The following is a 25372-nucleotide window of genomic DNA, read 5'->3' on the forward strand; positions in this document are numbered from 1 at the left end:
TAATCAAGAAGAGTGCTCTGTATAAAAGTATAAAAAAAATCTTCAGATCATGTTTGAGCCAGATTATACCACCCAACAGTCGAAAGATAATTAATAGTTATCCCACGAGGACGCAGTGTGTCAGTGTAAGATCACCCCGATGGCCAGAGGCCAGAAGGTGATCTAACACTGACACACCAAGTCCGAATGGGATAACTATTTTACATCCCAGCTGTTTTAGATTAGACGAAAAACCATTTACAATTCATAAAATCTAGTTTAGAACGCCACACAACCATTATAATATACTTTATATATTACTTTATGATGTATACCCTTTATGACCCCCGAATACGATGAGTAGATATCAAACAATGTCAACTCGAGCTCGCCCCACTGGCCAATCGGCCCACACTATATCACCACTTTATAAAAAAAATCGCCCCACTCTTCTTTACCGACTCGCCCAACTTTTGAAAAAGTGTAAAATCAAATTTAACAATCAGTCTGACAACTCACTTATTAACGAAAAGGATTTAAACCCCACTGAATAAAGGTCTGCCAACTCGCCCCACTTATAAAAATATCTTGCTTCCTTTAAGTATGTTAGATTACTGATAGTTCGTATCCAGTCGTCCTGGTGTAGTGGTATGTGTCGTGGCTTGGTATGCTAAAGGTCTTGAGTTCGAATCCCAGCATATACACTGGATTTTTTTCTACGTGAATTTAGATAGATAGTCTTTTCCGTACAATTAGTTATAAGTTTTATAGTGGATTCGACATTCCCGCCAAAATGTTACAGAACAAAGGAAAGCATGCATAACAAAGAAACTCAAACTGGGGTGATCTGGTAGGGGTGATCCGGCTCAGATCACCCCTGTTAGAACAAAGGAGCTGGGATGTAATGGTCTCAGATTCTTTTCAGAGAAATTCTTACAATACAACAAAGTATGGAGAGAAATGAAACTAAATGACCCATTTACAAATTTACCAGTACATGTATCTATGATATGGTTCTACAAGACAAGTCCATGATATATACCTTTAGCCAAAAGCAAAGTTTTGATTATCATAAAATCCCACTAAGTATAATTCATTCTTTTTTATTTCATTTTTTTATGAACTGGAATGTTCAAAGAAACGTCAAAATTGAGAAACGGTTTCACTGCAACTTAAATAGTTCATTTCTATGAATTAAAGGAAAATGAGGCAACACAAGACATCTTGATGGCATCATACAATCAACATAGTTTTGTTTTTTTTATTTCTTCAGGTACAAATGGACAAGAACATTTATTGTTAAGTTATTTATTGAGAATGTTTGTATGTCAAATGAAGAGGAAGGAAAAGAAGTTGTGAGGTGCATGGCTCTTTGGACTGTAAGTTATTCAATAATTTTAACATTTTCAGTGTGTAAAAAAGAACTTGTATAGATATCATAATCATTCAAATAGGAAAACAAAATGTCAGCCATGTAGTTGAGAGGAAAAATAAAGAACTGAAGAAGGCCAATGGCAGAAACGTCTTGAAAAATTGGTTTATTTATACAATCATTCAAATAGGTGTAAAATGGTGACTTAAAAATTTGATTTCTTGCACTCTTTTCAGAAAACATAGCCTATGTGTTTATTTAATCTTTGTAACTTTTGCATGAGGTTAAACAAATAGATCTAATTTTTGCTAAAGGAAAAGGAGTATGTTTGATAATTATTAATGGCCCAATATGGCCCCTTACTCTAGGGAAAATATCAAGTTAGGGATGAATGACTATTAGATCAATGTATCATAGTTATAGCAATGAAAAAAAGGTTATTGATTTTTAAAAATCTATTTATCATCTCTCTTTTTATGAAGTCATGATTAACATAAATTTTAAATTCAACGAAAACATGTCAATTTTTTTTTTTTTAAGATCAGAAACATAACGCACATTTGTCAACAAAACAGATCTTTTAGCGTTTTGTTTGCAATGACAATTAAACATTACTACATGCTGTTATAATCAGTTGTGGAAAGCTGTGCAATATGTTTCCTAGGTTATTATAAGTGGTTCAACTTCAAACGCTTCATGATAACTTTCACCAAAATCACTTTTATTGTAGAAGGGCCAAATGAGCTTTTCTCATCACTAGGCATCCGTTTCTGTCGTTGTGGTCCGTTGACATTTACATAAATCTTCTCCTCGGAAACAATTTGGCCAAATTGGACCAAACCTTTCCTAAATCATCCTTAGGGTATCTAGTTTGTAAATGTATCTGATGACCCCGGTCATCAACTAAGATGACCGCCATGGCTAATAATAGAACCTGGGGATAAAATGCAGTTTCTGGCTTATATCTCTGAAGGTTACAGTCTTTTAATTGACTGCTCCATAGGCTTACATGCAAAACAGCTGATCTTTGAAAAAAAAAAAAAAAAAAAATGCTACATAGAAAAAAAATTTCGTGTTCATATCATGTATGTACTAATGTGAAATTGTGATTTAATCGAGAGAGAAAAAAGCCGGTCATGCCACGAAGAATAAAAAGCTACGTAAACCTGAAGTCAAAACATTTTTTTCTACTTTCTGTTTGCTGTTTTTACTAGGCCGCACCACTTCCAGTAAACATGATATCCTTCCACTTTCCTGGATTGATATCCTCCAAAAGATGCAAGATTTTTTTAAAGTCGACATATATGTTTCAATTCAGCATAAACCTATAATCAAACAGAAAAAATTGAGTTCAGAAAAAAATTCAGAAAAAAATGCACTATTTTGTTTCCCTCCATGTTTTGACATGCACCGGAAACTCGAGTTGTAATACAAGACTGGTACCTGAAATCAAATCATTTAGAGCAAATCTGACATGAATTCAAATTGTTCATCAGGTAAAGATCTATCTGTCCTGACACATCAGACAATCTGTTGTTGGGTTGCTGTCCCTAAATTGGTAATTTTAAAGAAATTTTTCAGTTTTTGATGATTATCGTGAATACTATAATATATGAAGATAAACTGTAAACAACAAAATTGTTCAGCAAAGCTAGATCTACAAATAAGTCAAATGATCAAAATTGACAATTGACCCCATAAAGAGTTATTGCCCTTTTTATGTCAATTATTCACAATTTTTCGTAAATCTTTGGAATCTTTACAAAAATCTTCTTCTTTTAAACTACTAGGCCTAAATAAACCAAACTTGGCCTAAGTCATTCTTAGGGCATTTAGTATTAAAAATGTATCCGATGACCCTGGTCATCAACCAAGATGGCCTTGATGACTTAAAATAGAACATGGGGTTAAACTCAGTGAGAAGGATTTTGTTCAGGTTAAATTTTTTGGTCAAGGTAGTTTTTGATGAAGTTGAAGTCTGAACAACTTGAAACTTAGTACACATGTTCCCTATGATATGATCTTTCTAATTTTAATGCCAAATAAAAGTTTTTATTCCAATTGAACATAGAAAATGATAGTGCAAGTGGGGCATATATGTGCTATGGACATATTCTTGTTTATATAATATATATAGCATTCAGAAAATTAGTTTAAAACAAAATATCAAACAAACTTTGCACAAATTTTTCAAACAATTTACTAAAGAATTTTTTTAAAATGAGTTAGTTATCTCTCTTTTTATAGAAATATGGTTTAAAATAGTACACTAACATTAGATATGGATTTTTTTATGGACCGTAACTCTGGACAAAATAATCAGACCGGAACAAAATTCGAATTTTATCTATAACTTGTCATGATAAAACTATATAACAAATATTAAATCAATATCTTAAAGATTGAAGAAAAAGGGTGTGGAAAACTGATTTGCCGGACTGACGGATGGACAGACAGCATACAGACAGACCAAGTGCAAAGCTTAAGTCCCCTTCGACTATGTCTGTAGGGGACTAAAAATTATGGTTTGAGCTTGATTTTGTGGTTCCTGAACTTAGAAATGTATTGTGAATTAGGTACATCAGGTGTCCTAGTGGACACTTATTCTTATTTATAAGTATGTGTATTAAAAATTATTCAACATTTTATTTTATGTTAGATTTCTTTTTTCCATGCATGTGATTTTGTCAAAATTAAGTACATGTATCAAGCTTGTATTGATCTTCTATAATTCTTTGAATTTCAGTCATTGTTTATTTTAAGATTAATATATTTTTGCATGCAGAAATTAGGCAGAACAGATGCTAACTTGAAGGCATTACCAACATTTGAAGCAATAGAAGCATATCTAAAACAGAGAAATGAAAATGTTTTAAGCCAGTGTTTTGGGTAAGCCTTTCAATCTAAAGTAAGCTAGTTATTTCTCATAAAAAAAAATCTCTATTAGACAATTTCTCTTGTTTTACAATAATTAACATATGACCATGACCTTGAGCATCAGTATCAAATTATAATTGTTTTATTTCTTTTTATTATACTTGCAGTGACAGTTCTGGGTGTTGAACCCCCCCCTTTTTTTGGGGGGATAAGTAATGCATTTGAATAGGGACATATAGTTGGAATCCCCCCTTTCTCCTTGGTTGGAAACCCCTTTTTTTAAAATGGCTGGATCTGCCCCTGGCCAGTGAGCCAGTGAGAGCAATTTCATCACAATGCTAGGTGCAGATCTAGATTCATAAAATAAAGGGGAGGGCGATATTCTTGTGGCCTGCCTCCTTCCAATAATGGATGAACATTTAGTAATTTTTCATCTGATTATAGGTTTTTTAACCTGGGCCCCTTAACCTTTCCCCAATCATAATAATAAGAAGAATTATCATCCACCAAGACTTGAATGAAATTTATCTATAATGTGCAAGTAAGAGATTTAGTGCTGCAAGCATAATAATATTAAATCGAAAAAATGTTTAAGCAATTTTGAAACATGATGAATAATAATTTGCAATGCATGATTAGCAAAATAAGTAACTTATCTTTATATATTTTAGAATACTGCAGAAATGTTCAGCTTGTGGAGACAATATCAGCAGTTTCCCAGTAAAGCTACCATGTAACGATGTATATTGTAAGAAGTGTTTCAAAGATCTAATTTCTATGAAAAAGCAGTGTATGAAGTGTAATGAACCACTGCCAGAAAACTTTAATCCTGAAGCATTGCATAAGAGGTGAGGTATATAAAAATAACTAAGACTATACTGGAGGTTTTTGTTACTGTATACACCTTATCACAATTTGTTGTCATTACTGGAATTCCAAAAGTTCCAGTAAAATTTTATTCTATACCCTGTACTCTCAATGAGTCGTTTCTTTGTCATATTTGTATCTTTCCGTCTTGAATTGTACATAATGGTAACCTCTTTTAAAAAAACATATTCTCCAAAACTTCAAAAGTTATAAGGAATGAAACATTAATTCTTTTTTAATTCCAGCGAGAATTTGACAAAATATAGAGATTTTAGAAGAAGATGTAACAGTTTCTTTATGGAGGTTGTATCACAGCTTTGTTTTGCTGATGGGACTCCTCCCTCACCTGAGGTCATTAAGAAACTTCAATCTTATATCGTTGGACAAAGTGAAAATGACAGAGAAGTGAGACTGGTATCTAAGGAATTGAGTGTGTTTCAGGATTCCATTGACCCCACACCAGTTGTCAGGTCATTCCTTTTACAACAGCTGATGCAAACAAGGTTTGTATTGAAAAGAGTTGATTCAAAATGTAGATTTCTAGTTCCATTGATAATGGAATAAAATCTTATTTGAAATAAATATTGGTTACAGATTTATTTTTTTTTCAGACATTTAACTAATTTTGAAGATACCCGTTTCTTCAACCTTAAGATGTTGTTTATCAGGTTTTGAAAAGTTTCTTTGTTTCTATCAGCTATATATTACTTAGTTTAAACATATTTTATTTGCTGAATTAAAGCAAAATGGATTAGACACAAGTAAATCATACTTATGAAGTCTTCTCCATAATACAATATAAAATTACAATAATAGTATTATATAATGGACATGCATATAAAGAAAACAGTTTATAGAATATAATACTAGCTATATTACTTTAACCTCACCAAGGATTTGTATAGTACTATACAAATCCTTGACCTCACACATACTTTTCTTCATATATGAAACATTAACAAAAAAAGTATAAGTAATTAATGATGTGATAAAACAGTTATAGTTCATGTGTTTCACTCAGTTTTGGTTTGTAACTATCCGGATTTGCTTTGGCTTAATCAATTTATGACTATTGAACAGTGGTATACTACTTTTGCCTTTATTTATTATGTTCTTTTGTTAACCCATTTTAATCAATAATTGAACATTACATGAGCTGCGTCGGATAGAAATCGACCTTATGCAAGTGCATGTACACATATACATATCTAAGACTTTGATCGAGTTTGGAATAACTAAGATATAAAAGCTGCATTTTGGTCTGTTTAAAAGGGTTGTCTTCTTATGAAAACCTACTTTTGGAACAATTACAGACTTTCCGTAGAAATTATTTTAACCCAAAATAGGTTAACAGAGGTAATGATTTTCGTTTGCATAAGGTCGATTTCTATCCGACCCAGCTCACATGTGATTTAGTTCAAACATGGTAAAATGAATTTGAGTTGAGAAAACATTTAAGAAAAAGTAAATGAATTGTCAAGTGAAGAGCAGCAGTTTCAGTATCAGATTAAATTAATTGCTTTGGAATTTAAAGGTCATTATTTAGTACCTTTTATATATGTAAATCTTGAGTGCATTTCACCTTATTAAATTTTTTATACTAGTGGAGTGGATATAGAAGAACATCTTACAACTTACTTTGAGAGAACAAGCCAGCTTGTTGCATCATTTGGAAAGCAGGAAGAACTGGTAGAACTGTGTCTGTTAATTTTACAGTGTATGGAGGTATAGTTTTCTTATTTTATATATTAGTTTTATCCATTCATTTTTATGCCCCACCTACGATAGTAGAGGGGCATTATGTTTTCTGGTCTGCGCGTCCGTTTTAAGTTTTAATTTTTAGCGTTATACCCCAAATCTACACAGAAAAAAGTCCCATAAAATCTAACTTGAGGAAAACTAAAAAATCATGATTTTGAAATTCCCTCTGGAGATTTTCATTGATATGGGAGCAGGGCTTCCAAAAAATATTTGAGCCAGCCGGACATTTTAAATCTGATCCCGATTAAAATCCCTCAAGACTAAGTCACAAAAGGCAATTATGGTAATCAGATGGCCATCCCAATGATTGACATTAGATTAAAAAAAAGTGATATTAAACTTTACTTTGTTATGAATTTGATGTTCTGACATAAACTGTTAAATTGTCAGAGCATCATTCGAAGTGTGCACATCAGTGTGCTCATATCTGCCTTAGACTCTTTATTTGTGCAAAATAACATTGTCAAAAACTTTACTTTCGTTTTTAAAATTACATTTTCTTATACTGGATGTTGACTTGACAATGGTAAAACATGGACCAGAAACGGATACCTAAAATCTGTGTATGTTTTCAAAGCACGACTGAGTGAAGAAGCTCTTTTCACGTTATTTCTTCAACAAAATACTTGAAATGAAAGTTAGATACAGGTATCAATGATAATTTTAGCAATTTTTAAGAAATGTAGGATGCATAATTAAATTTCCCACCTGCGCACACGTGTTCTAGTTCATACAACGTAGTTCTGACGACCTTTTAAACTTTTTCATCAAATCATGTTTATAAATGTATTTCTTATAATTTTATTCTTTTGGACTAAAAGAATTAGATACAAACCGCTGAAATGTAGGAAAATAACTTTGAATAGACCGATCAATTTATACGATGTCTGGTACCGAAAATAGTTTACCTGTCACCTGAACAGGTAGATTCCAGCTGTCCAACAACTAATTAGCCTTGATTGAAATTAGAAAATTAGAAAGTATTGAAGATGGGGTTGTTTTGGTAGTAATTAATCATCATGTCACTTATGACCCAATATGTGTGGCTGTTAAAGGCAAAAGTTTGGTAAAAAAGATAGCGAATGTTAAAATGACTGTCTATTAAGAAAGCCTTGAAAACTAAAAAGTAGATGACCGATTCATGCTTTGCCCAGCCAGACTTTTACTGGACATCATACAATTGTCCGGAATATATGACCGTTTTGGAAGCCTTGAATGGGAGATAACTCAGCAAAAAAGGCAGAAATATCAATAAAAATTGATACAAAATTGAACTTTACTGCTTCTATTTAACAGAATGTATTGGTTCTTGATATTTTAGCTGTTTTAGAATATAATTAACTACTCTAAAGATGTTTTCATATCTTTTATCAAGCTACAACCTAGATTTCATAATTCATTAGTTAACCATTTATTAGATTTTTCAGCATGTTAAGGTAAAGAATCTCAAATTGAATAAAATTAATAAAGCATATATTCTTCTTTTTGTGGTTTAAAGTTTCTTTAAACAAGGTGGATACTGAACAAATATAATTTACAGATATAAACAATACCAAATATTTACATTATTTTTTAAAAATGGTCACAAAGCCATAAAGGAGTAGGTCCGGTAAGGGCCGATTATGGTCTCAAATTTCAAATTCATCTAACGAAAGATTTTGGACACTTAAGTGTCTGTTTCAATTAGTTTATGTGAAAGATTTTAACTGATTAAGTAATTAAAATAGCTCCGATTCAAGCTTAAATATGAAAAATCCATCAAATATGCCAAAAAATGTAACTTTTCATATTTGTTTTTGTATAAAATGAAAGTGGCCACATCCGTGTTCATCCTCAACCTTTATATATGTTATGTATTATCGTCAAATACAACTTACATTTCAATATTAAGAATGAACACAAATGCGGCCACTTTTATTTGAGACGGAAACCGTCTAAAACTTAACTAAAATGCTAAAATTGTGAAGATTTCAGTAATTTATGATGACTTAATGATGCTAGTACCTGATATATGTGCATTTTATTGTCAAAAACAGCCCATACTTATGTAGTAGAAGCATTCTACTTTCCAATAAATAACTAAACATTTACATCTTTACAATTTTGTAAAACTGCTATATTTTGGGGCCAAAAAGGGGTCTTACTGGACCTACTCCTTTGCAATTTCTTTAATGGAAAATGTGCAAAAAAAATTAAGATACCCATAACACTTCAGTTTTGTACATTTGATGAGCAGGAGATTATATAATATAGCCAAATTCGAACTTATAACACCATCAAAATATCCTATTTTACAGGAATTTTAAGAAAATTAACCAAAAACTGACCCAAAAAATAGACTCATTTTTTTGTAAAATTTGTAAGTTCTAATCTATTGCATTTAGCCCCAAATATACACAGAAAAAGACCCATAAAATCTTATCTTGAGGAAAACTCAAAATCAGCATTTTTAATTTCCTATCGAAATTAACATTGGAAAGAGAGATAACTCTGCAAAAATGAGCATTTTTTTATCTGTTTTTGGTTAATTTTCTTAAAATTCATGTTAAGTATGACACTTTGAAGGAGTTAATTATAAGTTCGTATTTGACCGCATTTTATAATCTTCTGCTCATGAAATGTACAGAACCGAAGTGTTGTGGGTATTGTTTTACCTCTATCCATCAGTCCGTCCGTCCGTCCCTCAGTCCATCAGTCTGTCCGTCCCATGGATATTTTTCGTCACATTTTTCTCAGGAACTACAATACAAGGATTTCTTAAATTTTGTTTAAGGGTTTATATAAGTCTGCTATACCGTGCGATGTGTTTTCAGATTCATCACTTGACAACTTCCTGTTTACCCAACACTTGTATGATTTTACACATGATAGCCAAGTTGAAAATGTTCGTCACATTTTTCTAAGGAACTACAATACAAGGATTTCTAAAATTTGGTTTCAGAGTTTATATAAGTCAACTATGTCGTGTGATGTGTTTTCAGATTCATCACTCAACAACTTCCTGTTTACCGAACACTTGCATATTTTTACACTATTAAAATTATCCACTAGCGGCGGGGGTATCATCAGTGAGCAGTAGCTCGCAGTTCCACTTGTTTTTTTGCACATTTTCCATTAAAGAAATTGAAAATTTATGGCTTTGTGACCATTTTGAAAAAATAATGTGAATATTTGGTATTGTTTATATCTGTTAATTATATTTGTTCAGCATCTACCTTGATTTTTGTTTCAAGATACTTTTGTTTCAAGATACTTTAAATCACAAAAAGAAGAATATATGCTTTGTTAATTTTATTAAATTTGTGATTCTTTTATACCTTGTTATGTTGAAAAATCTAATAAATGGTCAACTAATGAATTATGAAATCTAGGTTGTAGTCTGATAAAAGATATGAAAACACCTTTAGAGTTGTTTGTTATACTCTTAAAGACAGATAAAATATCAAGAATCAATACATTCTGTTGAATAGAAGCGGTAAAGTTAGAATTTTTACATCAATTTTTATTGATATTTCTGCCTTTTTTGCAGAGTTATCTTCCATTTCAATGCAAATCTCCAAAGGAATTTCTTTTTAGTTTTCCTCAAGTTAGATTTTGTTGGACTTTTTTCTGTGTATATTTGGGGTATAATGCTTAAGATTAAGACTTAAATCTTCTGTTGCAATTACTTCAAGGTTAGGGTCAAATTTATGCTAGATTGACTGGACTATAAACTGTTAAGGACAACTGTGTTACTCCGTTCGCTTTGTCCCTAGTTGTGTTAAACATAGATAATATATTTAGTTACATAAGTATATTGTGGCTATTTAAAAAAACATGTAAAGCAGTATTTATTTTTTTCTCGCTTATGACAAATGATTCTTGAATTCCATGGAGGCTTATGACTGATAAATCATTGTTCATCTTGATTTTACTCTGTTGTAGGACTCTATCCATCAGAAACAACAGCAGTATATTGACACAGAAGAAGAAATAACTGTGACAACAAGAATGATCAGAGAAGCCAGTAATACACTATGTAGTATTGACATTGGAATGCTGGAGAGAATTAAAAATATTGCAAAAATAAAATTTTCTCTCTCTGTGGTTGCAAACTATGTTCAGAAAATATGTGGAATTTCTCAAAGACGAATACCAATTACAGGTCATTTAAAAAGGTTGTTTGAAACTGCTGGACAGCTCTGTGAAGACTGTGCTTGTCCATGGCCAAGGTAATTTGACTTTAGATTTGGAAAAAATTATTTTTATTTTTTTCCCCTTTTATTAATGTTGTAATGTTGGGGTTTTTTTCAGCTTTAAATTTAAATATAAACAAACACATGAAAAGTCAGACAAGGTTTATAGACTATACCCAAGATGAAGTTTTGTTGTGTTAGAAATTGATACCAAGTTGTATACTCTGTTGTTATTTGGTGATTTTTACTTTCAATTTGTAGGAAATATTTTGTGAAACATTTATGCAGAAGTTTTGGTATAGATACTTACCAAATAGTTAAAGACAGTTTTGACTTTCTTGAATGGATACAACTTCCTGACTTGAAAGGGAAAGAGGTAAATTTGTAGTATAAAAATAGGGCACTTATTTCTCGGAATGGAGACTTTATTATGATCATTACTATAATGGGTGGATCGTCTTCTGTTGTAAACATTTCAATTTTATACCATTGTTGTTGTGAAAGATTCCAATTAGTTTAAATTCAAGAATATATTATTTGTGTTAAGCCTTGTTTCTGACTGATTATGTAACTTTTTTTTATTGTCTAACATTGCTCATGAATTCTTTCAATTTAAGGTCAAAGTTTGAAATATTAGCTTTTAATTCAACACTCAAAAAATTTTACTGTATGAAAAACTACTCTAAATTATGACCTAATTTTGTCTCCAATATGACCTCTGTAATGGAATACCCTAAAGATTGAGTGGATTTTATCTTTTTATTGAATTTTTTGTGTGAACCTTCAATTGATTTGGGATATTGGTAAATAAACCTCAAGGTATAATGCATTATAGAATATTATTTCATATCGGTTAAGAATAAGCTTCTCTTATTGGATTAAAAGGGGCCACATGACATTCATTATTCTTCAGTAATAAATTCCATCGGTCATTAACAGAACAAAACGGACCAGAAAACCGGTCGTTAACAGACTTTTACATGATAATGACCGGTGGGGCGTGTTTTCCGTCTGTTAATGACCGTTGGGGCGTGTTTTCCATCTGTTAATGACCGTTGGGGTGTGGTTCTCTGTTAATAACCCTTGGGGCGTGGTTTCTCTATTCAGAGAGATGTCCCTTTAATAAATTTCCCTGTTTTAATTATTATATTTAAGATGTTGAATTGTTTACCATATGTTTTCGTAAATTATAAAATTATAGAGAACTTGATTTAGTATTCATGTAATGAAAAAATGCACTAATATGAATGGCAGTATTACTATGACTGATCTTTACTCTTTGCCATAAAAATCATACAACTACTCGATTTTGCTTTGCACATTGTGAATTTATGAGAATTTTCAAAAACATGGTTCCTGAATGAAATAAACATAATAGTTCTTGAAAAACTGGTCATTATCGTGATACTTGGACTGCCCGTAGGACAGTGGTATTGACTGTGACAGCGATAATGACCTCGCCTTTGGCTCAGTCATTATCACTATCTTAGTCAATACCAATGTCCTGTGGGCAGTCCATATATCACGATAATGACAAGTTTTTCAAGAACTATTATGTAAATATTGAATGCACTGTGGACTGTAATATTAATGTTTGTAGGTTAAAGAATGTCATGACAGGTATATTGTTTGTGGAGACAAATACAAAGTTATAAGAGAGGCAGTTGTAGCAGCAGGAATTAGTCAGAATGAAATTGAACTTCAGGAAGCATTGTCAGTAAGTGTCAATTTATTAAAGATTCTCTGGAGAGATATCTTTGTGACCTAAATAGTTCAGTCTCACCCTGTGATTGATCTCTTCTACTAGTGAGGGCCTAAAGTCCTAACAAACTAAAAACTCTTCACGATTCCTGGATTTTTAATACTTGAAGATTTTTGTTGTTGTCATGCATTCAGGCATTAAGTTGTAGCCATCATAGAGCAGCAAAATATAACAACTGAATTATTTGGGTTAGTATCTTAAATTTGAAACTTAATATATATTTGAGAAAATAAAAGAATGATAAGAGACTGTGATATTCAGAGCGAGAGCTCTGACCTATTTGTTATGTTTAAATTCAGAGAAGCTCCCACTAACGTGTTCAGACATTTATTCAAGTTATTAATTTAACTAACATTGGAGTAAAGAAAAAAAGATGTTTGATGAATCCATAACATATTTTTTCATGACCTACAAATCGGAGCTTCCTGAAACTTGTTGGTATCTAGCGGCATGTGGGCATGCTTCAATCATTGTTAATTGCATTTTTAAGTCCATTGCATACCAACTTCCTGTTTATCAAATACTTGTAGTGGAGTATCATAATTTGTGAGCAATAACCAAACAAAAAGAACACAGTTCAACTAGTTTGTTTAGGGTGGTTGGGATGCTCTCTCAAGGACCCATATGTTCTTTTATTCATATGAAGATTGTAATGTTAATTGTGCCTTATTTTTGCTTCTTCTAGGTACAACATAAAGATGCTTGGCAGACAAGAGTTATGGTTCTTTTAGCCTTACACCGAGAGGTTGCTATGAACAATATTCACACAGATGAACAAAAGTTTTCTGATCAGGTGATTTTTCATCCTGCACCCTTAAATAATTTTTTTAATTTTTGAAGAGCAAAATTTTCTATAAAAGCATTTTTCTATCCATTTTTTAAATTTAATTGAAATTTCTGTAATTACATTAGACATTAGAATATCAAATGTTGTAGTTTTTATGTTAAAACTTTTATGAAAACATTTATTTTATAACAATTGAAGACAGATATTGCTCCACATGAAAAAAAAAAGTACACAGGATTATTCAGTCAATATCACTGTAAGTAGTGTTTTTTCACAGTGGATTTTGGTGATTGGTCAATGTTGGTGTTGATTCTCTTTGAAATACCTCTCTTTTCTCTGCATACTCAATAAAAAGTTGATCACATGGTTTAAAATCACCATCAATCACCCAGATTAATTGTGAATCACTTGACACCAACAAAAATGATTTTTGACTGAATCTCCTTATTATATATACTGTGTATACATGAAGCAAGACATTTTAAATTGTCAATTGTTGCTTATTTTAAAGTTCTGTATGTAATATTAAGGTTGAATATTTTATTTTTTACAGGGATATTCAATTCTAATGGAAACTGTATCAAAGCATGCATTATTTCAAGATAAGGTATGTACAGTATCTGCATTGCTAAATGATAGGGTACCTTTTTCTGGTTTGTTATTTTTTTTTATACTCTTTTGAGGCTTTTTTTTGTGGGAAAGGGTATGTTGCTTCCACGATATCATATTGAATTTGACCATCATTTAATACAGGTTATGAGATAAGTTAAGTCTTGCCTGTGACATAATGTTGCAAAATGCAAGACTGGTGGCTATTCTTGTTTCTGTGACGACAGCTGCCACTGTGTAGACTAAATGTATTTCAGAATGTTTTCGGTAGACTAAATGTTGTTAACCTTAAGATCTTGTATATAGATGCTCTTTGGTTTTTAGACAGCATGTTAATCTATGCTTCATTTTCTGATATTTCAAATATATCTGTACAACATATCTGAAAATTTACACTATAATGTGAAATTGTATATACATTCTTTAAAAGATTAACTTGTCATTGAAAAAAATAGTAAGAGGGTATAAAGGGGCAATCAAATTACCTTGAAGACAACGCTTTAAAAGTAAATTCCAATTATTTGTAATTATATGCACTTCCATGGGAATATTTTTGTCAAATTTTTCTTTTACATTTCTGAAGCCATTACAGTTGATTATTTAATTTTAATTTTAGGATAAATTACCAGCTACAGTAATGAGAAATGAGCTTTGGAAAGATCCAAGATTCAATATTTACTGTGAAATGAATTTGAAACAACAAAATTATAACTGTTTATTAACCCATTACTTGGTGATGATGATGGAAATCCCAGGAGAGAAAATCCTTTTATCACCATTCAAGAATATTGCTTTGTTTCCAGAAAATATGATTGTAAGTGTGCCATCTTTTTCAAGATTTTTCCATTCTTTGTTTTACCACAAAAGTTGATTTAACATCATGTTACTACAATATTATATTCATTTATGAGGGGGGGCTAGAGAGGGTCTCATCCCGATTTCCCAGTTTAAATATCAGAAAATCCTGAAATCCCGGACATATTTTGTTAAAAATCCTGATCCCGATAAACAAGAAATCATCATTTGTTTATTAAAGAGGTCCTCCACTATTTTAGGTAACGAAAAAACACATCTGGTAAACTTTGAAAATTAAACCCTCTGAGTAATGTTGTTCTTAATTTTTGCTTTCAATTTGTGCATTTTTATGCCCCACCTACGATAGTAGAGGGGCATTATGTTTTCTGGTTTGTGCGTCCGTTCGTCCGTATGTCCGTCCGTCTGTCCGTCCGTCCGTCCGTCTGTCTGTCCCGCTTCAGGTTAAAGTTTTTGGTCAAGGTAGTTTTTGATGAAGTTGAAGTCCAATCCACTTCAAACTTAGTATACATGTTCCCTATGATATGATCTTTTTAATTTTAATGCCAAATTAGAGGGTTTACCCCAATTTCACGGTCCACTGAACATAGAAAATGATAGTGCGAGTGGGGCATTCGTGTACTGGGGACACATTCTTGTTACCAATATATTCAGTACGTACATTTTAAACACGTCAAGTTGGTGTATTTGTTTTCTTCAAAATTGCAGAATGCCATAAATATTTTTATATGATATACGATTATAGAGAAGACTGTGTCTGTGAAATTATCTGTGTAGTAAGGCAAAGAAAAAAATACATGTGTTTCAGGTAACATCCCCTAAAAAATTAGGATCGGTAGGAAAGCAAAATATTTTTTTTTTTCAAATGTTTTTGACTGGTTCATATGGGAGAAAAAATCTGATTTTATAAGTGCTTGTCCACATAACATCTAAAAACCTTTTAAGAGTAGAGTTAGATTATAGGTACTTAAAATTAGGGTAGATATATATAGGGGTACCGGAAACATGTGTTTTCTTTTAGGTCTTACATAATCTTACTCTTATTGAAAATATCCAAATCAAGTCTAAGAGGGTGGTAAAGGGTTATTTTCGTCCAACGTGATCGCCGTTTTTTATTTCACGTTCAACATGTTTTTACTTTTTAGCTCACCTGGGCCAAAGGGCCAAGTGAGCTTTTCCCAACACGTCCGTTGTCGTTAACTTTTACAAAAATCTTCTCCTCTGAAACTACTGTGCCAAATTAAACCAAACTTGGCCACAATCATCATTGGGGTATCTAGTTTAAAAAATGTGTCCGGTGACACGGCAAACCAACCAAGATGGCCGCCATGGCTAAAAATAGAACATAGGGGTAAAATGCAGTTTTGGCTTATAACTCAAAAACCAAAGCATTTAGAGCAAATCTGACAGAATAAAATTGTTGATCAGGTCAAAATCTATCTGCCATGAAATTTTCAGATGAATCGGACAACCCGTTGTTGGGTTGCTGCCCCTGAATCCATATTTTAAGGAAATTTTTCTGTTTTTGGTTATTATCTCGAATATTATTATAGATAGAGATAAACTGTAAACAGCAATAATGTTCAGCAAAGTAAGATCTACAAATAAGTCAAATGATCAAAATTGTCAGAGAACCCCTTAAGGAGTTATTGTCCTTTATAGTCAATATTGAACAACTTTTCGTCATTTTTGTAACTTGTACAAAAATCTTCTTTTCTAGAGATAAACTGTAAACAGCAATAATGTTCAGCAAAATAAGATCTACAAATAAGTCAACATGACTGAAATGGTCAATTGACCCCCTAAGGAGTTTTTGTCCTTTATAGTCAATTTTTAACAATTTTCATAAAATTTGTAAATTTTTCAATGTGTTCTGCTTATTTAATTTTACGTGCATCGTGATTTTCAAAGTCTTATTTTGCGTGCCCGGTATTTTTTAAATAAAATTCAAACACTTGGCAGGGATCGTCAAGAAATACTTTTTTAAAAGCCGTTAACCAATTATATCATAAATGGGTATACTAAATCGGGAATATCAAGTAAAACAACGAGTGTTAATATATACAAGAAGACATTGACTCAGTCACAAAAGGTTCACATAAAAGTATTTATTTTTCGTGCAACATTCATTACAGAAACTATTTCACGTTCAACGTGAAATTATGTCTCATTTCACGATTTTTTCGTGCAAGCACTCCCCTTTACCACCCTCGTCTAACTTTTGGGAAGGGTTGTAAAGAGGCGTTATGTTCACGGACAAACGCGAAATAAAATTCCAATTTCACGATGAAAGAAAAATAAAAAAATTGCTTGCACGTTGCCGTTTTTACCAATTTCACAGTGAAGCACAAACTTTTTTTCACGGAAGGTTGAAATATAAAATGGTAAAACACGTTGCACGAAAAAAACCTTTACCACCCTCTTTGGATATACTGATCCTCTAAATCAGAGCGACACTAATACCAAGGAGCTTAGACATTTATCATGAATTTTGGTTAGCATTTCATTCGCTTACAGTGGATATTAAATATGGCACTGGCTACGGTAACTTTAAAAAAACGAGCAGAAAATAACAATAAGATCTGGATCTACTCTGTTTCTAGATGCGATTCTGATTGAAGTATAATGAAAATGACACTTTTATCTGTCCAAAGTACAGTTTTTTGTCAATCCCGTTATATTTCAACCTCAGGCTAAAAATCCTGTTTTCCCATGGCTAAAAATCCTGTTTTCCCATGGCTAAAAATGTGGGTTTCCTGTATCTCGATGTTTTTCTATCCCGAATTCCCGATCTTTAAACAAGGCAATCCCAATTTCCCGTTGCTGAAATCGGCCAATTCCAGCGTCCCGAAAATGGTCTCCCCCAACCCCCCCCCCCCCCCCCCTTCATTTTTGCCTATATTCTATAATATTTGAACCATTATGTGTATGGAATACTTAAATACTTGAAAATCTTTACTTTAGTTGAAAAATCTCAGGAAAAACTTTTTTTTTATGTCTTAAAATAAATAAGAATATGTCAACACAAAAGACAACAACACTCAAATTTTTACTGCATAGTACTGGTTTATTATGCTGACACGTTTTATAAGCAAGAGTGTGGTGTCTTCAAGACAAGTATATACATGAAATAAAACAGTGAAGTACAAATTTTGAGATTATTGTGGTTAGCAAAAAGTAATGTTACATTCTGACAATGTTATAATAACCATTAATCAATTTTGTCTGAAAACCAAATCTAATCTGCATTTCACTCTCATTTTTAGAATTCTACTTGAAAAAGATTGTTTGAAAGTGGCATTAAAGATTTGCAAAATAAGTTTGTGTTTAGGTCATAATAAAATCAATTGAAATGTTTTTCAGGATGCCTATTTTCCTACTATGCCTCAGGATGAAGCTGTGTATGCAGCTGAGGCAATTTTGCAAGGAAGAAGCCGTACAGAGGAGAACCCTGTTCTATACCGTAAGTTTATGGAAAACATATACCTGCACAATTAATTTCTAATTTGATCCATAGTTTGATTGATCTAAGTGTTACCATCTTACTCATCAGTTCATTATATATGATATGGGTATCTGGACTGAAAGGAGTCTGATGAAATATGATAGATAACATACAAAGCAGGTGTTTTAGTATTCTTGCACACACAGAGGCTTTCCAATCTTTGTAATGGCAATTTTGTTTGATAAAATCATACATACAGGGGTTTTATAATCCATGATTAACTTTTCATCTATGTTCCTTTGAAGATTTGCTAAGAGAGGGTTCATGTGTCTTGACCTAATATTCATGATTCAATATTTTTAATAATATAAATTAAATAAGATAATGTTCAGACAATTCAGCCTATGGCTTTTTGCAGATGTGAATTTAAGCAAAATTCTTTATTTTTTACAAATATCTGAGAGAAGAGTTGTATTTATGAACAACATCAGACATGGGTGCCCTTTTTCATGATGCAAAATCATCAAAATCATATGATAACAAGATTATTAAACGCATAATAGTATTTTGACCAATAAAAATTGAAATCTAGCTATAAACCACATTATTGATTTTTGAAAAATAACTATTTTTAAGGAAAAGTCTAACACTGTTAAGAAGTGAAGATGGTGTTCTATATGATATGTAAAAACTATGTTGTAACATCTTTTTCTTTCAACAGAATGTCCAAATGGTCATCCATACATAATTGGAGATGTAAGTTCAATATTTCAGCATTTTACGTTTTCGCAAATAAATATCTTACTTTTCCGGCAAAAAAAGTAACTATTCCACAAAAAAACAATTATTACTTTTCCGCAAATTATTATTTCACCTGTTGATCTATAGCAAAGCCATAATAAAAAATAGATATTTATTAAGTTACAGGTCATCATAACATGCAAGTAAAATTCATCATTAAAATGTATGAAAACGTATGTTCAAAAGTCAGAACTAATCAGATATATCTTGATATGAGTTCATAAGTCATTTCTGGCAGAATATTTGTAGCCAACACGTCTTACAAAGTCCACAGTCATTATAGTGCATTCACCGCTTACAACTTATGTGTTTTGTTCAAGAAGGAAGTTTATCTTCTTCTTTTCATATTTGTGAATGAGTGCTTAATTTGACAGCTAGAGTCTCATCTTTATGTTAGATGTTGTTTGTAGTTTCAATAACACATCAACAAAGACAAAAATGTAAGGATGGCTAGCATAAAACTGCTTGTTCAGGTGGGCATGAAAAGACACGGCACCATTCGTTGTTCTCTTTTCCTCTGGGTCAGGAGGTGATGCCCAACTGGTTGGTGGGAATCCTTACTAGAGTCTAGTATATTGTATATATAAGATTAGAACCTTTTCTTTATCAAAACAATAAAATAAATAATTTATTTAATATAAATTCAAATATTTATAATTTACCAGGTAAATTTCCGAAAAGTAAAGAATTCAAATTGCAGAAACGTATACTTTAAATTTGCGGAAACGTAGTATAGGGACTTTAAAAAATTAGCGGAAATGCAATATGCCCCAATATTTTATTTAACAAAGTATTTTGTATATTCGTAATGATATACTATGTGATTTATGACACTCACAAGTCACAAATGAAAAAAGAAAATTAAATATACAAAATATGAATTCAATTGTAGCACAGTATGTTGAAAACAGTAGGGTCCAATAGGGATCAATATGGAATGTCACACATTTGCAATTAACCTTGTGTACAAAGATTTGTTAAAAGGATTCAAGTTACTGATCTTTTCAAACATGCATTGAAATCTAAAGTTATCTAAATGTTGTCAAATTCGTAAAAGTATAAAAAAAAATTAAAGAAGATTGATAACTAAGGATGTGATTTATGTTTTAGTGTGGACGTCCAAATTTTAAAAGTACATGTAATGTTTGTGGTGATATAATTGGAGGAATAAGGCACAAAGCTTTTCAAGGAAATGAAGTGTATAAAGGGTAAATATTTAATCCAATACTTTGAATCATAGATTATTGTCAAGTTAAATCAAATAAAATCTTATCAATTTTGATATTCAATGTTTAATGAATACTATTTGTATAAACTACAAATTTAAGAATCTTTACATAATTTTCATCTCAGTACATTATCCCATAGGGATTTCATTAATGGGTATACTGGACTGGTATCCTATTCTTATCGGTTGTCCCACTGTCTATATCATTCTTCCAAGCTCTTAATAAAATTGTATATCACGGCTTTGTGACCTTGAATATGTTGACCTGGCCTTAATAACTTTGACCCGAACATATCAGCCACATCATAATGTTTGAACCCTCCCTTGTTAAGTTTGACCCAATCTTATCAAGTCAATTTCCCCTTTGCTGGTGAAAGAAAGAAAACAAGTCCAAAAGACACAAATACAGCTAAATAAATTGTAACTTATGCAGAGTATAAGTGTTGTTTTTTCAGACGGGATGGTTTCTTTCATGAGATGGGGCAGTGGATTCCATTATAAGGTCAAAGGTCATGCCTAATTTGGTCTGTCTGATATCAGGGATTAGGTTCTCAGATTACAATTGCAGGCTGCCAGCTTCTCACTTTTGATTTGGCTGTTGAATACAAAGGACGTTTACTCTAGGAATAAGTTTTCAATTTCACCCACCATCCACCCCAATCTACCACCTTCAATATTTCACTGAATGTGGGAACAGTTCTCAGCAACCCAGTGGTGTTTTATTTATAAATGACCATTACGAAATTCACCACTGGTTAATTTCTCTTCTGAACCCCAAGTAATTAACTACTTTCATCTCTCCACCGTCAATTCAACCCCTTTTCGTAGCACCCTGCTACGAAATGAAGCATTGCTTCATCCCCCTTTTGGAACCCTCTGCGTTCCAGTTGATTGGCGGAGTGTCCATGTCCACAGGGCTTGGCTACCCACTATACCAAGTGTCGTCGACAGGGCCTGAAGCAAAATTTTCCCAGCTGAGATACTGACTCCCAAAGGGCAAACTTATATTATAATAAAAGTGAAACTTTATCAAGCCTTTGTTATCAACAGCCTTATCAATTTGTCGAAGTACTTGCGTTATATTTAGTCATTTGTCTTGTTCTGGATTTTATATGGTCAGTAATTGTGGTTCTTCATCTTAAAAAGACTAGCCGAGAGACTAGCATTTGGTTCCATGTTGTATATACATGTACATGTTTATGATGAGTATGATTTGCCACCAGCTGTCCCAGGGTTAAACACTCAAAGAAACTATCTAATAGAATCTTCAAACTAAGTTGAAGGTCTGGAGGTAATCATGAGGTACAGTAGTATCCAGGATCACAAAGAATGTGTTAGGGGCGTCACTTGGCATTCGTCGTCCCCTATGTGCTGACATGTCATGTAGGTCTCAAGTCATCACTGGGCATCCGTCTGTCAATATTACATAAGCTGTCATTTTCCTCCAGGACGAAAGTATAAATCGATTATTAGGTTATCAGCATATTGAGATTGTAAAATATCAGCTGGGTCAAGATGCGTACTAGTTTCTCCATAGGCGGTAATGGTAACGTTTCCTGTTGCTCAGTCCATATCGTTAACTTGGATATGTGTGATGGCTCGTTTCGAAGCTGAGACATTTTCACATATGTGGTTAAATTTTCGGGGTACGAAGTGAGATTACTTTTTCCATAAATTAACAAACCCCAAGTATCCTTTTGTGATGCGGCTCCTCGTGGTAAAAAATCCCATTTGTAACACAATTTGAAAATTTAAATACTTTGAACACATTTAATAGCTCTATAGATTTTACACATTTATTCTGTGTTTCCCTACTTTCTAAATTAACACAAATGGTTAAGCTCAGTCACTTGTTATCATAGAAAAGTGTCAAATATCACTACACAGAGATTTTTAGCTCACCTTTCCAAAAGGAAATGTGAGCTTTTGCCATCACTTGGCATCTGTCATCATCCGTCCGTCCATCGTCGTCCGTCCGTCGAAAACTATTTCAAAGATCTTCTCCTCTGAAACTACTGAACCAATTCAAACCAAACTTCATCTGATTGATTCCTAGGGTATCTAGAATAAAGTTTGTGTTTTAATTCCCATTTCATCAAAAAACATGGCCACCATGGCTAAAAATAGAACATAGGGGTAAAATGCAGTTTTTAGCTTATAACTCAAAAACCAAAGCATTTAGAGCAAATCTGATAGTGGGTAAAATTGTTCATCTGGTCAAGATCTATCTGCCCTGAAATTTTCGGATGAATCAGACAACCCGTTGTTAGGTTGCTGCCCCTGAATTGGTAATTTTAAGGAAATTTTGCTGTTTTTGGTTATTATCATGAATATTATTATAGATAGAGATAAACTGTAAACAGCAAAAATGTTCAGCAAAGTAAGATTTACAAATAAGTCAACATGACTGAAATGGCCAATTGACCCTGTAAGGAGTTATTGTCCTTTATAGTCAATTTTTAACAATTTTCATAAAATTTGTAAATTTTTACTAACATTTTCCACTGAAACTACTGGGCTTAGTTCATTATAGATAGAGATAATTGTAAGCAGCAAGAATGTTCAGTAAAGTAAGATGTACAAACACATCACCAAAACGCAATTTTGTCATGAATCCATCTGCTTCCTTTGTTTAATATTCACATAGACAAAGGTGAGCGACACAGGCTCTTTAGAGCCTCTAGTTTGTTTACACATGACTTTTGAGTTCCTCATTTCAAGGCGCTTTAGGGATATTGTCCCAGCTGCTCGACACAATAGGAAGGCTTTTATCTGATTTGCTGCAATCACTTGACAAAAAGCTTCATATTGTGACTTGCAGGTGATATTTTATAATATCAATATGCAGGCAACGTGATAAACGGTATACATATCAGTTGGAAGTGATGATGTCTACACTTTGGCCATGTGGTGGTGGAAGTCACATGACAAACATAACTAGCTTATTCTGTATCTGAGAACTGGCATACTATATAATTTCGATGGTTTTGTTGTCACATGTTCTATCCGTTCTGTTGTCTGAAAAAAATGAAAATAAACAAAATAAATTTTTTAAATTTCAGAGATACAACAGCAACTGGGCACATTCTTGGTAGAGCTGGAGAAAGAAATCAGAACCAGGCTGTTTTTCAAGACAGAAATTTAGAGAATTCATCACTAGTACTTCTCAGATTGTTCACTCACATGTCTATGTTTATTGGATGTAACTTTAAACCTGAGGTAAGATTCTGAAAATCTCTAGTATTTAAGGATTGAATTAATATATATATATTCTTGTTTTCCACTTTCTGGATATATTATGTTATAATTTGTTTTTTTACTAGGTAATGATTGAAAAACAGCAACTGTCATATTTCAAAATATTTTTTTTTAAATGCATGTTCATTTCAAGCATATTTTTGGCTATTAATTGTCAATTTTGTTTGAATTTTTTTACAATCTGATTGATGAAAAATTTATAATTTTGTATTATAGTAAAAAGAATTTCTTTTCTAAATTGATGGTGAATAATTTATATTATTTTGACAAATATTTATAATTTTTTAAAAGCAATGAAAAAAAATAATTTCATTTCTGTATACTAATGATTCAAATTATTGCAAAAGAATCACTTTCTCTTGGTCACAGTGTTTTAACTTTTGTAAGTTTACTTATCCCATTGTTTTATTACAATGTCTATTGTTATATTTGGATTGTATTCACTGGAACCTTTAAATTTCTTATTTGAAATCCATCACTTATTGATTAAATTACATGAAGAAAAAATGGCCTTCTAAGTAGACGAAAATACATGTTTCAACTCACAAAACTCACAAAACTGCATGTGATGTTGTGTTTATTCAAAATCAATAATATATGTTCTCAATAATTCAGTCATATTTCAAATAAATGATAAAAATTATATTAGAAATACAGAAAGAAAACTATTCTGTTTAAATTTATTTATATTTATATGATGTATGATAAATGATTTAGAATAGTAAACAATATTAATTTCAGGAAGTATTAATGTCAATTAAAGTAACTCCAGAATTACAGTTACCAGAAGTTTCTGATTTTCTTCTTGAACATATTGGTTTTGACTTGGAGTGTCTGCATAGAATTCTAGGAAAAAGTCACGACGATATATTTTTGCTTATATATCGCATAATTGCAAGAATTATGGAAAAGCATTTAATGAGTGTTATAGGTAAACAAAATTAAACATGAATTTTATTGTGAGGGTGGTAAAGGGTTATTTTCGTGCAACGTTTTCGGCCTTTTTATTTCACGTGTTTTCGTGTTTTTGTGTTTTATTTCTCGTTTTCTCATGTTTGGTTCGATGTGCGTGCTTCGTATTTCCCCTTATTTATTTTCCGTGTTTCGTGTTGGTGCTCTTAATTTCTCGTTCTTGCATTGTTCCGCATTCAATTAAAAAGTAAATTGGAACTAACTCAAAGTCAGTGAGTTATAGTACCTTTTGAAACTTGTGTAATATAATAGAAATTGATGTATATTGTTACCATTCTACTTTCTATTGTATATGTATGCTATACATGTAATAGAGTCCATCATAATAATTTTTTTTTTCAAATCAGATGCAAGTAGCATAGGCTAACCTAAAAAGTGACCACAAGGGCTTTATGTCCATTAACAATGAACGGCTGAGTAATAACTGCTGGTACTTTTTTTCTTAATATTTACGATTTTATTTCTCGTGCTTCGTTTTTCCCGATTTTGATTTTTCGTGCTACGTTTTTGCGATTTTTATTTCACATGTTTCCGTGTTCAGTACCCCCCTTTACCACCCTCTATTGTTAATGAAACGATTTGAAAAAGAATGGTATCTCTTATTTATCTACTCTAAGATTATAATGAATTTGTCTGCTCTTGACAAACTCATTGATTATAGACGCA

The 25372-nt window shown here is 32.1% G+C and overlaps 1 protein-coding gene across 1 annotated transcript in view; it reads left to right on the plus strand.

Annotated features, from left to right (window-relative positions):
• Positions 1-25372, plus strand: part of LOC139516239 (E3 ubiquitin-protein ligase rnf213-alpha-like) — a 152110-nt gene that overhangs the window by 113574 nt on the left and 13164 nt on the right. The window contains exons 66-81 of the mRNA XM_071306268.1: positions 1253-1358; positions 4137-4240; positions 4900-5076; positions 5341-5598; positions 6700-6820; positions 10781-11067; positions 11293-11407; positions 12632-12748; positions 13479-13586; positions 14134-14187; positions 14806-15003; positions 18366-18465; positions 19169-19203; positions 20359-20456; positions 23539-23695; positions 24476-24665. Of these exons, the coding sequence (XP_071162369.1) occupies positions 1253-1358; positions 4137-4240; positions 4900-5076; positions 5341-5598; positions 6700-6820; positions 10781-11067; positions 11293-11407; positions 12632-12748; positions 13479-13586; positions 14134-14187; positions 14806-15003; positions 18366-18465; positions 19169-19203; positions 20359-20456; positions 23539-23695; positions 24476-24665 (2225 nt within the window). The remainder of the gene's footprint in view (positions 1-1252; positions 1359-4136; positions 4241-4899; positions 5077-5340; positions 5599-6699; positions 6821-10780; positions 11068-11292; positions 11408-12631; positions 12749-13478; positions 13587-14133; positions 14188-14805; positions 15004-18365; positions 18466-19168; positions 19204-20358; positions 20457-23538; positions 23696-24475; positions 24666-25372) is intronic.

This window comes from Mytilus edulis, chromosome 1 (genome assembly GCF_963676685.1).
Source record: "Mytilus edulis chromosome 1, xbMytEdul2.2, whole genome shotgun sequence".
NCBI lineage: Eukaryota > Metazoa > Mollusca > Bivalvia > Mytilida > Mytilidae > Mytilus > Mytilus edulis.